Source organism: Schistocerca serialis, chromosome 9, assembly GCF_023864345.2.
Source record: "Schistocerca serialis cubense isolate TAMUIC-IGC-003099 chromosome 9, iqSchSeri2.2, whole genome shotgun sequence".
Lineage (NCBI taxonomy): Eukaryota > Metazoa > Arthropoda > Insecta > Orthoptera > Acrididae > Schistocerca > Schistocerca serialis.
In genome coordinates, this window is record NC_064646.1 from 49,424,026 (window position 1) to 49,438,693 (window position 14,668).

Here is a 14,668-nt window from a genome sequence, read left to right on the forward strand (position 1 = left end):
CTCAAAGTCAAAAAAAACAATCAGCATGGCTTTCATATTTGACCTGACCTGATGAGCTTTTTTTTGTCTCGGAGAAGCCTTCGTGACCCGTTGTGAAGAACCTTGGTCTCAAATTCGTAACCATAGACCCATGCCTCATCAGCAGTTATGTTTCTCTTAAGGAATATCTTGTTCTCATTTGTACAATCCAAAAGCTCTTCACAGTTGCAAGGTGAAGGTCTTTCTGGTCTTCACTCAAGAGCCACAGGACGAACTTGGCAACAACATGATGCATTCCAAGGTGCTGCGTCAGGATTTCATGACACAATCCAACTGAAATGTTACACTCTTCTACAATCTCTTGGACAGTGAGTCTTCCATTGGCAAGCACAATTTCATTGACATTCCTGACATAAGCATGTCACCAGTAGACGTCAGAGGGCGTCCTAAATGAGAGTTATATTGAACTTCCATCTGGCCATTTTTAAACTGTTTGAACCATTTATAACACCAAGTATGGTTTAAGAACTCATCATCATAGGCTTCCTGCATCATTTGGTATGTCTCTGTAGAAGTTTTCTTGAGTTTCACGTAAAATTTAATCCAGAAGCGTTGCTGCTTCAGCTCTGCCACCTTGAAATTCGCAGACTGTGTGATACAATTTGCTACTCAGTACCTCATTGAACAATAACTAACAGACGCACCACAATGAAACTTTGAGAGGTTACAGATCAAATACAGGCATGTGCAGGGATGCCAACCAGTTTTGCACCAACACACCATTGGCGCACAATTACGAACGTTCTGGAATTTTTTGAACAGACCTTGTATGATAGTGGGTGAGGCAGTAAGTAGGGAAGCATTGAAAGTTAGAGAGAGAGAGAGAGAGAGAGAGAGAGAGAGAGAGAGAGAGAGAGAAATTAGGATTTCAGACATAAGTACACAGTGACAAGGTAAGAATAAACGAGAGTATGGATGTTCTGAAAAGAAAGAATACTCCTCCAAATTAAAGAGGAGCTTGCACTTGAGGGTAGACCCAAATGACACAGGAACAGTGTAAGTCACTAGTGTCCTTGTAGTTTCAGAAAATTCAGTATAGTATGAGTGATTGTAAGTATGACTATCAAATGGATGGACTAAGATGTGAGTATTTGGTGAGGAATGTAACAGCATGTTATGAGGGGGGGGGGGGGGGGGGGGGGGGGGGGGGGAGTGGATGAGGAAAGGATTAAGCTAGCATTTCACTCACCTCTGACCCCTGCAAGAGACAGTGGGAGCCATAGGATAACTTTTTTGAGGCATGATTGGTAGTGGATCATAAGTGGGAAGGATTGTGCAGTGGCTGGTTTGCAGCTGCTTAAGTTTGTAATAGGAGGTGTTTCCTTTTTTCATCATCATTGTCATCAGCCATGTGACATACATTGATGAATAAAACACTTTCCTGATCTTTTTCATGCATTGTAGTTGCCACTTATACATATACAGGTTGCCCAGTATGTTTTCTAATATCATTTACTAACCTTCAATTAAGTTGCTATGTTGGTCTTTTATTATCTCTTTGAATACAGAATGGAATTTTCTACACCCAGCAATCATCCATTCACCTGGCTACAAGTCCAACCAATCTCCATTTCATTTTCATTATAGTCATAATTATGTCTTCCATTCCAGTTCATTCCCTGTTCCATTTATGAGAGCACACCCAGGATCAGAGTAGAGGCTGGGGCAAGGTGGGGTAACTCATCTGATTTTCATGGGGATGTGAAGAAAACAAAGCACAATTTCTTAAAAAATAAAACTCAAAAATATTAAAAAGACATTTTATTAATTACCAAACATATGGTAAATGTAACCACCACTCAAGGATTAGACCTCAGGCACATTCCGACTTGCTGCCTACAAGGCAGAACATGGAGCAATCTATGATTCTGGGACATGTGGTCAGCTTGTCATGAATCCCTCCAGCCATTAGCGCCAGTAGATGAATGCTGATGCTGCTGTCGCTTCTTTATTCAAGCTGCTGCTCATCTGGCTTCATGAGGCTAAGTAGATCCTGTTCCAGACCTCCCTACCTTTGAAAAATCTTAGTAGGTAATGGGAATTTAATGTGGGTGCTACCATGTCAAAGACAAAGACAGAGACACTAACCATTCGGCTGTGTAGGCAGTTACCAAAAATACTGATGATACCAATTCAAAACAGGTACCTACTAACTACAGAGTACTTACGAGGGAATATAGTTTGTATGAGATTTTAAATACTGTCTTACTGTCAGACAAGTAACATTCAGAAACATGTGAATACTTTCTATGTTAAAATTTTTGATGAAAGGGTACTGAATCGAAATTACGAGAAAAGATTTATGGCACAACTTGACTAAAAGAAGGGATCAGCTGATAGGACACTCCTGAGACATAAAGGAATAGTCAGTTTGGCTGTAGAGGAATAATAGGGTGGAGTAAAAATTTTACAGGGAGTTTAAGGCTTGGCTACAATTAGGAGGTTTATTTGATTGTAGGTTGCAGTAGTTCTGCAGAAATGAAAAGGCTTGCACTGGATACATGAGCACATAGGGCAGAATCAACTCATTCCTCCAACTGAAGACCTTAACAACAATAATTATCACTTCTTCAGTTATATTCTAAGGTTTCTCAACTAACACAGCCATAGTTTCAACATTGTATTCTATGTTTCAAAATTTCTAAGAACTTGCAAACACATATCACTTCAGACTTACTCCATCAAGAAGTGAGCAGATAAGCTGATTCTTACCTGCAGGGCTCTGCCATAGCTGAATGTCAGTGGCCAAGGCTTCTTCCCTGGGAACTTATTGATTGCATTGAGGTTCACAGATGACTCTTCCTCCGACTGTCCACCAGACAGGAATGCAATACCTGCAAAACACCATCAATGCACAACTTCATTTACAGAGAAACATTTGTCACAGCATGCAGGCTCTCTCTCAAACATCCATTAAGTAGTTTATTAGCAAAGGAAGGCAGCTGTCGAAAGCAAACTCAACAGAAGAAAGTACAAAAAAGATAAATACATTTCAAAATAAAGGAAAGCATTACTTATCGTAAGTCTCACTATAAAACATAAAAAAAATATTTAGTTTTTAGAGAAAATGTTTTTACTAAGAGAAACGTATTTATTGGCAAGGCATTTAAAGGAGGAGTTGAAGTGACTGTAGTGAGTGATGTGTGTGACTGAAGTGATGGATGATTCATGATGCACAAATCAACAAATATATCTCTGTGTGTTCGGACAGTAAATGTAAATGATATCTGAATATAAATGCAGTATAAATATTGTTGTAATATGCTTACATGTTTGTGTGCAGCTTTATGTGTCTAATACCATTTTGCAAAATTTATTCACTGATAAATGAATACTACTATTATTACCACTGCCAGAAACATTCTGTTTCCTGCATTAGTAATTAACTATCAGCAACTGACTATCTCATGTGTTAGTCACATAGAGCAAGCAGCAAAGGAAACTGAGGAAAAATTTGGAAATTGAATTAAAGTTCATGGAGAAGAGAAAAACTTTGAAGTTTAGTGATGACATCATAATTCTGTCAGAGATGGGCAAAGAACTGGAAGAACAGTTGAATGGAATGGACAGTGTCTTGAAAAGTGGTTATACTGTGCACAGTGCCATAGTATAGTGCAACAGCGTATCATATTCTGGGGAGACTCTCCATTAGCTCAGACAGTTCCATTACTTAGAAGAGAGCCATCAGGGTAATGCACAGTACCAAGCCAGCAGACAACTATAGACCTTTCTTATCAAAATCAGTTATTCTGGACTCTTTAAAAATCAGAAATGTATAAATTTGTTAAAATTAATATTTCTAATTTCAGCAAATATTTGAATGTACACGATCATGGTGTGAAAAAGAAAATGAAATTCTGTATTCCTATAATGTGTACCTCTCTCTCTCTCTCTCTCTCTCTCTCTCTCTCTCTCTCTCTCTCTCTCTCTCTCACACACACACACACACACAGAAGAAAGAGAGAGAGAGAGAGAGCACAAAACATCAAGGAACAGTTTGTATTACAGATCATTAAAATAATAATTGGAAATGTGTGAGGCAAAATTTGTAAAGGAAGCTTCCTGTATCATATGACTAATGCCTGCAGTCCAACTACTACTCATACAGCCAAGACCATAAGTGGTTGCCTTCTGTGCCCATTTGCTATGTGGGCTCTGGAGATCAGAGGTAAAAATTTTGTTGTACACATAAACGTGTAAGATTGCTTTCCTTCCAGTCTTCACAAGTCACTATGGTTGCTGGTGGTGTGGGCCTCACCACTGGAGGTACTGCCACTGGCACTGCACTGCTGCTGCCAGTCACGTACCTCCAAGTGTGCTGGTCCCTGTATTCATACACAGCCTGGCTACACAGGTCATTCTGTGGCAGTTGACATTGGGAATCACTCTGTGGCCAAGCGCTGATCATCCCTGCTCCCTCAATATGGAGGGAGGATTTTGCCAGCTGCATGTCAAACTGCTTACGCCCACTTCACAGGATGTCACCTCCGACATCAAACTATCCCCTCTCGGGACATCAATTAATGCCGACTTCACTCTCGACCGAAGACCGAGGAGCACATAACGGGCTGTATGTCAGACCTCTCGGCCATTACCAAGTACCTCCTCCGCATTGCTTTGTGGGAAATCACCTCTGTTATCACCTCCGAGCTCTCCACTCTATGGGACTCCATTCTACCACTCACTGCAGCCACCTACAACCATTGCTGGGTACAGTGATGAACTCTAAGCCTGCATCAAATTACACACTTAAGGACTATTGTTTATGTTGTTCATTGAGTTAATAAAGTCAGCATACAAGAACTACCTGGGCTCATTATCTAGCAGTATGTCATTTCCACTTGATTATGAACATGAAACTGGTGAAAAGATGGGGTTGCATCCCCCAGTGACAGACTTGGTGCTCGCACAGGGTAGCCTGTTTTGGTGTATTGTATTGGGCTGTGGCCAACATTTTTTCCTTACCTTCTCACTACAGCACAGAGGCCTTCAATTGTTTTGGTGCTGTTTCCCCTATTACAAGCTATGCAGTGCAACACCAAGACCGTGCAGCACATCGCGGAGCTTCTGCTGCAGTGGCTCACCCACCCAGTCAGTGCCCCGTCTCAAATGTGGATGCTACAGCTACCACCGCTTTGGGTCTTCGATGATGCCTTGACTGGCTGGAACAATATTTCGTGGCCTCCATGACTCCTAAGGACGCTTCTCAGGGAGCATTTCTTCTCTTTTGATCTGGCACTTTGGCTTATAGCATACTCTCTTGGGGGACCAGCTTGCACTGCCTACTGGGGACCTCATACTTCTGCACCTCCCTCCTCTTCAGAGGAGAGTTATTTCTGAGTTTTGTACTGTGGTTGTGTAAGTCACACTTTATTTGAAACTAATTTTATTATTAGTGACTAGCACACTGTCAAAGACCCACTATTTGACTGAAAAGATTTAGGAAAACTATGATAAACTCAAAATTAGGATGTCTGGACAGAATATCAAGCATCTCGATCCATCATATTGCTACTGTTTCCCAGCACAATTCCTTTGTGACAATCTATTTGCCATTTTATCTGGTTTTAAGGAGGAAACATCATGTACAGATTACAAATGGAAATCCATCAGTGTAGTGCAGCAACAGACAATTTAGAAATATATTTTAGCAAATACGGCAGTTGATTTCAGAAGACTAGACAAAAGTGTTTAAAAATCAGATATATAAATCAAGAAACAGAGGAGAGGCTTAAAGAAGGAATATTAATTCCAAAATGGGAAGAGTAAACAGCTTGTGCATTTGAGATCATATAAAATGATTGGTTATGTTAGAATGAGGTGAGATAAAGAGATTGGAAAAGGGGGGGGGGGCTTACGACGAAACACCAGTTGGGTAGTTGGGTATGATTATGTGAATGGAAACTGAAAAAGAAGAATGGGATATGGAAGGTGAAGAATGACTGTTCATACCCAATATACTTGCATGGTTTAACATGCCTGAAAAAATTATTTTACATACAATAATAAGTTGTTGTATGTATGGTTTTTAATGACAGAAATTAACCCAAAAAAAAAGTATCAGTGCAACCACATACAAGGAAATAAATATTAATTGAAGCAAATAACACCTATAGCTAAACTGTAAGACACAAGATAAAAATAATAATTACTGACACAATTTCAATATTTTCAAAAAATATTGTGTACTTAATTTTGGTTATTTCATCAGTTTTGTGTTTGCAATTTATAATACAATGGCGACAGTGATTGTAGCAGTTTCACCTCAAATACTCTAATTTGCCAGCTCCATTCATCTATTCATTCATCCATCCTTCCACACATCATGTTTCATTGATAGGAATACAAAAAGAAAGGACACTGTCAGAGGCCATCAGGTCTGGGTTATTCTATTTCCATCACTTCATGTTACTTCTTGTGGAACATTAGTGATAGACAATGCCTGTGTTGTTGAAAATGAATCTATCACACTGCTACACCACTGGCAAGAATAGCAGGAGAAAAGAAAGATAAAGAAGGCAAGATCAAGTAATCTGGAAATATCAGTCTTAACTGGTTGTAGCATGGAAAGAATTGTGGCATTCAAAGTTTTCAGAACTAATGAAAGGGAAGGAACAAAAACAAACGTTACAGCCAAGTGCCATTACTCGTATCATTCATTCTTTTTAAAACTATCTACTGAGGTTGTCAGGAGAATGTTACAACAAGTTAAAATCCCTGCAGTGTTGATCAAATCAGCTTTAGAAGCTTTGTGTATTATGATAGTGATGATATAGAACAACTAGAGTTGTTAATGTTCAGCTTTCAATTATTTTCCACAATACAGTTCCTGGTAGTGCAACAACCACTGAGAATTTGTGCTTAGACTCAGCAATATTTAGATGTAAAAGTGGTAGCAAATGGGTTATCAGACCACAGTACTGCAAATGTCAATCTAATTTGAGACATAAGCTGCTAGGCACCACTTTTATTTCCAAATACTTCCCATGCATTAAACTGGTTTTAATTTATTTCCTTATTCACCACTGTTTTCCATATAAAATATCTTGGTTAATTAATAATACAAATACTTGTAATGTCTGCAATTTAAGAACTAGTTGCTAAAGCCAAATGACAGACATCACAAGAACAGACCCGCTACAGCAGCAGGCACTGTACGATTCAGGGCTGTCACAGTGGCCCGTGCAATCTCCTCTGGTGAAGACTTCTTTGAAGATGATTCGCCTGGTGTTACCATGTTAGCTTTCAGAACAGTGCCCTCCAGAAACACATGATGGTCATTGAGTGACTTGTACACGGCTGCCAGAACAGTTTCAGTTGCCTTCTGACATGTTTCCAAGTCATGATCACCATATGGCTCCACCTAAAGGGTTAAAGATAGTTATGGAATAAAAAGGACAAGTATAGATTGTATTCATATGTTAAATCATGGCTTTCTGAAAATCATCTTACTGCATGTTAAAGTTAAATTATCTTTAACAAGATGATATTACACTTTACTAATTGTTAAGTCATATGACAGAGCAGCTAATTAATGTTCCTTTTATACAGCAATCATAATTCTTAATAAAATAACTTAAAGCACTGCAACACTTGGAAATAATTCCACACGATGAAAAAAAAATTTAAACATTTTCTACCATAGTCCAACACAATTCAGACAGTGGAATTTAATGCCAGAAGATATTTAAATATTTTAACATATATACATAGGCATGAAATCTTCTACCTATGATCCACATTTTAATTGAAGTGATTGAAATTAAACTGACAAAGGGAGGAACGTTGTCATCCAAAAAGTTCTACTTGATTATGAACTCTGCTATCAATGACTTCTGTGGCAGAATATTGCCAAGTGATATTTCAGAAAACCCAAAGAAACTCTTGTTGTATATAAAAGCTCTCAGTGGCACTAAAGGCAGTGTCCAGTCACTAGTGAATGAGACAGGAACTGAAACTGAGGGTAGCAAAGCAAAAGCTGAAATGCGTAACTCAGTTTTCAAATGTTCCTTTGCAGAGGAAAACCCAGGAGAACTGTCCAGTTAAACCCCCATACCTCTGAAAAGATGAATGAAATAAGTATTACTGTCAATGGCATTGGCAAACAGATGAAATCCTTAAAACTGAACAAACCTCCAGGGATCATTGGAATCCTTATCAGACTGTATACTGAATTTGCACCTGAGTTAGCCCCTCTTCTAACTATAATTTATCATAGATTCTGCAAATAAAAAATTGGACCCAGTTATTGGAAAAATCACAGGTCACATTCATTGACAAGAAGAGTAGTTTTGTAGAAGTGATCCACAAAACTACCATCCAGTATCCTTGACATAGATTTGTTGTATAATCTTAGAACATATTCTAACCTCAAACATAATGAGGTATCTCAAACAGAACCAGCATGCCAACCAACATGGATTCCGAAAACATCAATCATGTGAAACCAAACTCACTCTCTTTTTCATGAGATACTGAAAGCTTTCAGTCAAGGCAGTCAGGTAGATGCAGTATTTCTTTATGTCCAAAAAGCATTTCACTCAGTGCTAAACTTACACTTATTGTAAAAGCACAATCATATGGCGTTTTAAGTGAAATTTGTGACTGGATTAAAGACTTTTTGCTAGGGAATATGCAGCGTGTTATTTGGGATGGAGAGTCATCGTCTGATGTAGAAGTAACAATGGGTGGGCCCCAGGGAAGTGTGTTGGATCCGCGCTGTTCATGTTGTATATTAATGAGCTTGAATACAATATTAATAGTAACCTCAGACTTTTTGGAGGTGATGTAGTTATCTGTAATGAAGTACTGTCTGAAAGAAGCTGCACAAGTATGCGGTCAGATCTTGATAGACCCACATGGGTACTAAAAGAAATCCTATAAATGTTGGGTTTACTATAAATCGCACAGATCCAAGGGCTGTCAATTCAACTAAATACCTAGGAATTACAATTATGAGCAACTTAAATTGGAAAGACCACATAGATAATATTGTGGGGAAAGTGAAACAAAGACTGCTTTGTTGGCAGAACACTTAGAAGATGCGACAAACCCACTAAAGAGACAGCCTTCATCAATCTTGTCTGTCCTCTGCTGGAATATTGCTGCATGGTGTGGGATCCATACCAGGTAGGATTGACAGAGGACATCAAAAAAGTGCAAAGAAGGGCAGCTCGTTTCATGTTATTGTGCAATAGGGGTGAGAGTGTCACTGATATGATACACTAGTTTGGGTGGCAGTCACTGAAACAAGGGCAGTTTTCTTTGCGGCGAGATCTAGTTACGAAATTTCAATCACCAACTTTCTCTACCGAATGCGAAAATATTTTGTTGACACCCACTTACATAGGGAGAAATGATCATCATAATAAAATAAGAGAAATCAGAGCTCAAATGGAAAGATTTAGGTGTTCCTCTTTCCCACTCGCCATTCGAGAATGGAATGGTGGAGGAGTAGTATGAAAATGATCTGATGAATCCTCAGCCAGGCACTTAAGTGTGAATTGCAGAGTAACCATGTAGACATAGATGTAGATGTTGATTTCAAAGTGCTGCAAGGATTGGTAACATGATTTAAATGTTCAAAAATGTAAAACTGTGCACTTCAAAAAACAAAAGTTGGTTTATTGGTAGAATACTGGGAAAGTGCAGTCAGTCTACAAAGGAGATTGTTTACAAATCACTTGTGGAACCAGTTATAAAATATTGCTCAAATGTGTGGGAACCAAACCAATTATGACTAACAGGGAACATGGAACATGTACACAGAAGTGCAGCACAAATGATCACAGGTTTGTTTGGTCTGTGGAAGAGTGTCACAGAGATACTGAAGAAATTGAACTGGCAAATTCTTGAAGATAGACATAAACTATCCTGAGAAAATCTGCTAGTAAAATTTCAAGAACTGGCTTTTAAATGATAACTCTAAGAATATACTACACCACCTTACATACCACTCTTGTAGGGATCATGATAATAAGATTAGAATAATTACAGCATACGCAGGGGCATTCAGACAATCATTCTACCCATGCAAAATATGTGGATGGAATGGAGAGAAACTGTAATAACTGGTACAATGGGACATACCTTCTGCCATGCACTTTAGTGCTGTGTATAATACATCTGATTTTGTAAATGTAAAATGCCAGAAACTCCTTGCTGTAACATGTGTAAAATTGATTTGTACACATCTTTTGTTTATATCCTTTTGTCACTAAGATGAAAATAATACTTAATTACTTAAATTTTGTTTCTTGGGAAATAGTGGCAGAAAATGACCTTCTTCACGAATATTACACTCCTTTACTGCACTGGCATATGACATCAGCAAAAATGTTTCATAAGTTTCTTTCAGAAATGTCAAGTGTGTGTTTGGTGAATTTTTTCCTTCTTCTTCTTTAATGAAGTATGGAATTTTCATACATCTACTAAGTACCGTTAAAAGAATAAGTCTTAATGACTGAGCAATAGTGCACTCAGCAAAGATATGGAAATAGCTACAGTCACGTAGTAAAGCATTAGCCAGCAGTGTTGTAGAGAAGTCACAGGAAAACTATTTGAAATGACTAAACAGGACTTCAAATCTCACTCCTTCCAGATACAAGTCCAATATCTTAAAGTCAGCAGTATTTCATTTAAAAGTATTGCATGTTTGGTAATGCATTATATAACTGCTCATAGAAAATTATTTTGTTCAAGGAGGGAAAATTAAAATAGATTAAAATGCTCCAAACCCAATGTCATTTGTTCTCCTTTCATTTCATATACTGTCCTTAAGAGTAACACGAGGACTTACCTCAGGTTCCACAATTGGTACAATGCCATTAGCTTGGCAGATGGAGGCATAGCGGGCCAGTACATTTGCATTTTCTTTGACAGCTAGTGAAGAAGGTGTACCACGGCCAATTCTTAGAGCACAACGCCACTTGGCAAAATGGCAACCATCCTTTTTATATTGTTCACACCTCTTTGCCAGATCATCCAGTCCTGAGGTAAGTAACAATATATATCAACACATGACTTGTTCAAAAGCATATTAACAAAATACCCCACTGACATTGTAAAAAATGGACTGTAAAGAGTTATCACATATTTAGTATTAATCTTACCCTGTGTAGTGCACTCATTTTCTGTACCAAACAGCTGAACATGTCCTTTATCAAGATTGATGCCTGGAATTATGTTACGTCTTCTGAGCAGCTCAACAAAAGGAGTTCCATCATCAGCCTTCTGGTACAGTGTTTCATGAGTCAGAATAACTCCTGCAACGTAATCACCTATCGAAAGATCTGTTGTGAACAGCAGCTGGAGACACAAAAAGAACAGCATGTTACAGACAAAGGAATCTGGCATTGCTCATTCATTAAGTTAAGTTAGAAAATATCTTCATTATCAAAGAGTTCCCACAAAGATCAAATAGAGTGACAGAAAATTTATGATGGATCACTCTCAAGATGGCGCCGAATGAAATTCACGAGTGTGTTAGTTCCAGTAATAAATGTAAATTTAATGAAGAAAAGTGTGCATTTTGCAGAAATGTCGGTTGGTATTGTGACCAGTTATGTATTACGTGTTATATTGTGTTAAAAGTATCTGAAAAAAACTGTGATGCATCTATAAACTGTGAAAAAGAAACCATGTTGACGATCGGTAAACAGAACAGCATGAGTTCCGCAAATAAAAGCAAACAATCCGAAGTGTGTGTAAGAAGTTCGACGTATTTAGTGATGGGAAGTGCATCTCTTGTTATTTAATTATGAAGGTGGTAGTAAAAAATGAGAAACTCAGTGTTTGCTTAGCATCAACTTCATCATACAGCCACGAAATTGCGCTTCAAGAAATAACAAACAGCAAACTATGCTCATGCAGAAAGAAAGTCGTTACAGGTATTATGTGCTTTAAGTGTAAAATTGTTTATCATTATAACTGTGCAAAGGTGGACTCAAAACAAGTGATATGGAAATGTGATAATTGCGTAAAAGTGGGCACTATAGACAGCAAGGAAGAAATAATTTCTGTGTTGTTAGAAGAACTGCAAAGACTGAAAGCTGAAAATGTCACATTGTCTGCCAGAAGTCAACAGAACAAAAGTGAATCCCAAGACGAGAGCACAAATTGTCACCAGCCCAAGAAGATACCAAAACATCTCGTTTCTCAGCAGTTATATCATCTGAATACAAGCAACCGTTTTAGTGCCTTAAGTGATAAAATTGATGAAACAGAGAAATCTACTCAGGTGGTAGGACGAGACAATGTTCCTAAAAATTCGACAAAAAGACCAATTGAGAGTCAGCCAACGAATAAGATTTTATTACTATCGGACAGTCATGGGCGAAACTGTGCATCATTGCTAAATGAATTTTTGAAACCCAAGTACTACACATCATCTGTTGTTAAACCAAATGCATGCCTCAGTGGTGTAGTTGAAGGGGCATCAGATCTTACTAGTGATTTCAATTTGGACGATGCAGTTATTATCCTTGCAGGAATAAATGACATTCGTAAGAAAAACAACTTTATTCCAGACTTAGAAAAGTTGACTGCAGCACTTGATCATACAAAGCTATTGTTATGTACCGTTCCCTACTGTTATGACAAGCCAGAAGTCAACGAAACAGTGTACAGATTTAATGAATATATAATGAATTTGTCATCTAATTTTGTTAATGTGAAAGTAATTGATGTCAATTTATTCTTGCAAAGGCCTGATTACACTAATCATGGACTACACCTGAACAAAACAGGAAAGCTCAGACTGTGCAGGAACATTGCTTCATCAGTATCAAACCCATGGAAACGGTGTGATGTAGTAAAAACACTTACAACCAGCTCTGCAAGAAAGGTCAGATTTTGTACCGGTACTGTAGAAACCAATTCATGCCAAGATAGACAGGGAACCAATGTGAATACAAGAAACAGATGTATAGCTGTGTCTCACCCTGTCACTGCCAATGACATATTAATACCATATGATGAAGTTCCACCCAAAGAACCTCAAGGACTGGAAAATAATTCCGATGCAGTATCTCCAAGGATAAAAGGTAATCCCCGATTTTCTACGAGAGAAAGAAGAATTCCAAAAAGAAACAGTGATTTTTTATGGCCAGCACCCACCTGACCTCGCCAACGACATCTAGTGAACAAATCTCCAGCTGCGACATAGGTCTTAATGTATCCAACACAGTTTTGAGTGCAACGGGGACTAACGGTGTTAATGGACAAGCAGACCAGCAGAAGGACAGTAGAGGTAGCTATAAGAATCTTACTATTCTTCATCAAAATATCAGAAGTCTCAAAAGTAAATTAGAGTTTTTATCTGTAAATTTAGGGGACATGGACACTGTTGACCGTCCTCATGTTTTATGCCTTACTGAGCATCATGTAACAGTTGGAATTGATGGGCTGCAGCTTGATGGGTATGATCTAGCTACTCATTACTGCAGAACAAGTAAGGAGAAAGGTGGTGCTGTAATTTATATAGACAGTAAAATCATTTATAAATCTTTAGATCTAAGTAAGTATTGTGTAGATCAACATTTTGAAGTTTGCGGGACTGAAATTTCTGCAAAGGACATGTTACTTACTGTGCTTGCAATTTACAGAGCTCCAGCAGGGAAGTTTTGCATCTTTATGAATAAGTTAGAATCTCTTTTGACCAAATTGTTCTCTAAAACTAGAAATTTAATAATTGTAGGTGACTTTAATGTCAACTTCTTAACTGATAACAACCTCAAAACTGACCTGGACCACTTAATGAATTCTTACAACTTGGCTGCGATGGTTACCTGGCCCACTAGAGTTACAGAAAATTGCAAGAGCCTTCTAGATAATATTTTCATTGACAAGAATAGAGTCAACAGTGCTAGTGTGAGCAAAGTAATTTATGGCCTGTCTGACCATGATGGACAACTTCTGAAAGTAAATAACATCAGTTTGTGCAATAAAATCTCCCACACCTATAGGTCCTATAGATGTATAAACACTGAAACTGTGTCTGCCTTTAACGACTATTTGTCACAGATAGATTGGGAGCCAGTGTACAGCACATCAGATGTTAATGATAAATTTAACCTTTTTTTAAATGAATTTATATCTGTATTTGAAATGGCTTTCCCAAAAAAAACTGTCAGAAAGAACAATGAGGTTTCTTCCAGTAAACCATGGATTACTGGAGGTATAAAAATTTCTTGCAGGACTAAGAGGGACATGCCTCACTAAGAGTATCAAATGATCCCCTTGAAAGGTCTCATTTTAAGTTATATTGTAAAATTTTAAAAAGGGTGATAAACAAATCCAAGAGCCTGTATATTAAGTCTGAAATTGATAAATCTGAGCACAAAATAAAAGCAGTTTGGAATGTTATAAAGAGAGAGTGTGGCAAGAGTAACAAGAATGTTAATACCACAGAGATAAGCTATAAGGATGAGGTTATTCATAATCCTGTAACAGTTTCCAACATATTCAACAATCACTTCATAACTGCAGCAGAACAAGTAGGTTGTAACGGTTCCTTAAATGCTGCTACGCATTTATTACACAGAGCTAACCCTAACACGTATGACCCAATTTGTATTGCCCCAGTTACTATTACTGAAGTTAAAAATACCATCAAGGCCTTAAAAAATAA

The 14,668-nt window shown here is 38.0% G+C and overlaps 1 protein-coding gene across 1 annotated transcript in view; it reads right to left on the reverse strand.

The window, feature by feature from the left end:
• The window catches only part of LOC126419180 (fructose-bisphosphate aldolase-like), a 62,316-nt gene that overhangs the window by 14,597 nt on the left and 33,051 nt on the right, over window positions 1–14,668 (reverse strand). The window contains exons 3-6 of the mRNA XM_050086311.1: window positions 11,151–11,346; window positions 10,838–11,028; window positions 7,174–7,402; window positions 2,752–2,873 (exon numbers count right to left, since the gene is read on the reverse strand). Of these exons, the coding sequence (XP_049942268.1) occupies window positions 2,752–2,873; window positions 7,174–7,402; window positions 10,838–11,028; window positions 11,151–11,346 (738 nt within the window). The remainder of the gene's footprint in view (window positions 1–2,751; window positions 2,874–7,173; window positions 7,403–10,837; window positions 11,029–11,150; window positions 11,347–14,668) is intronic.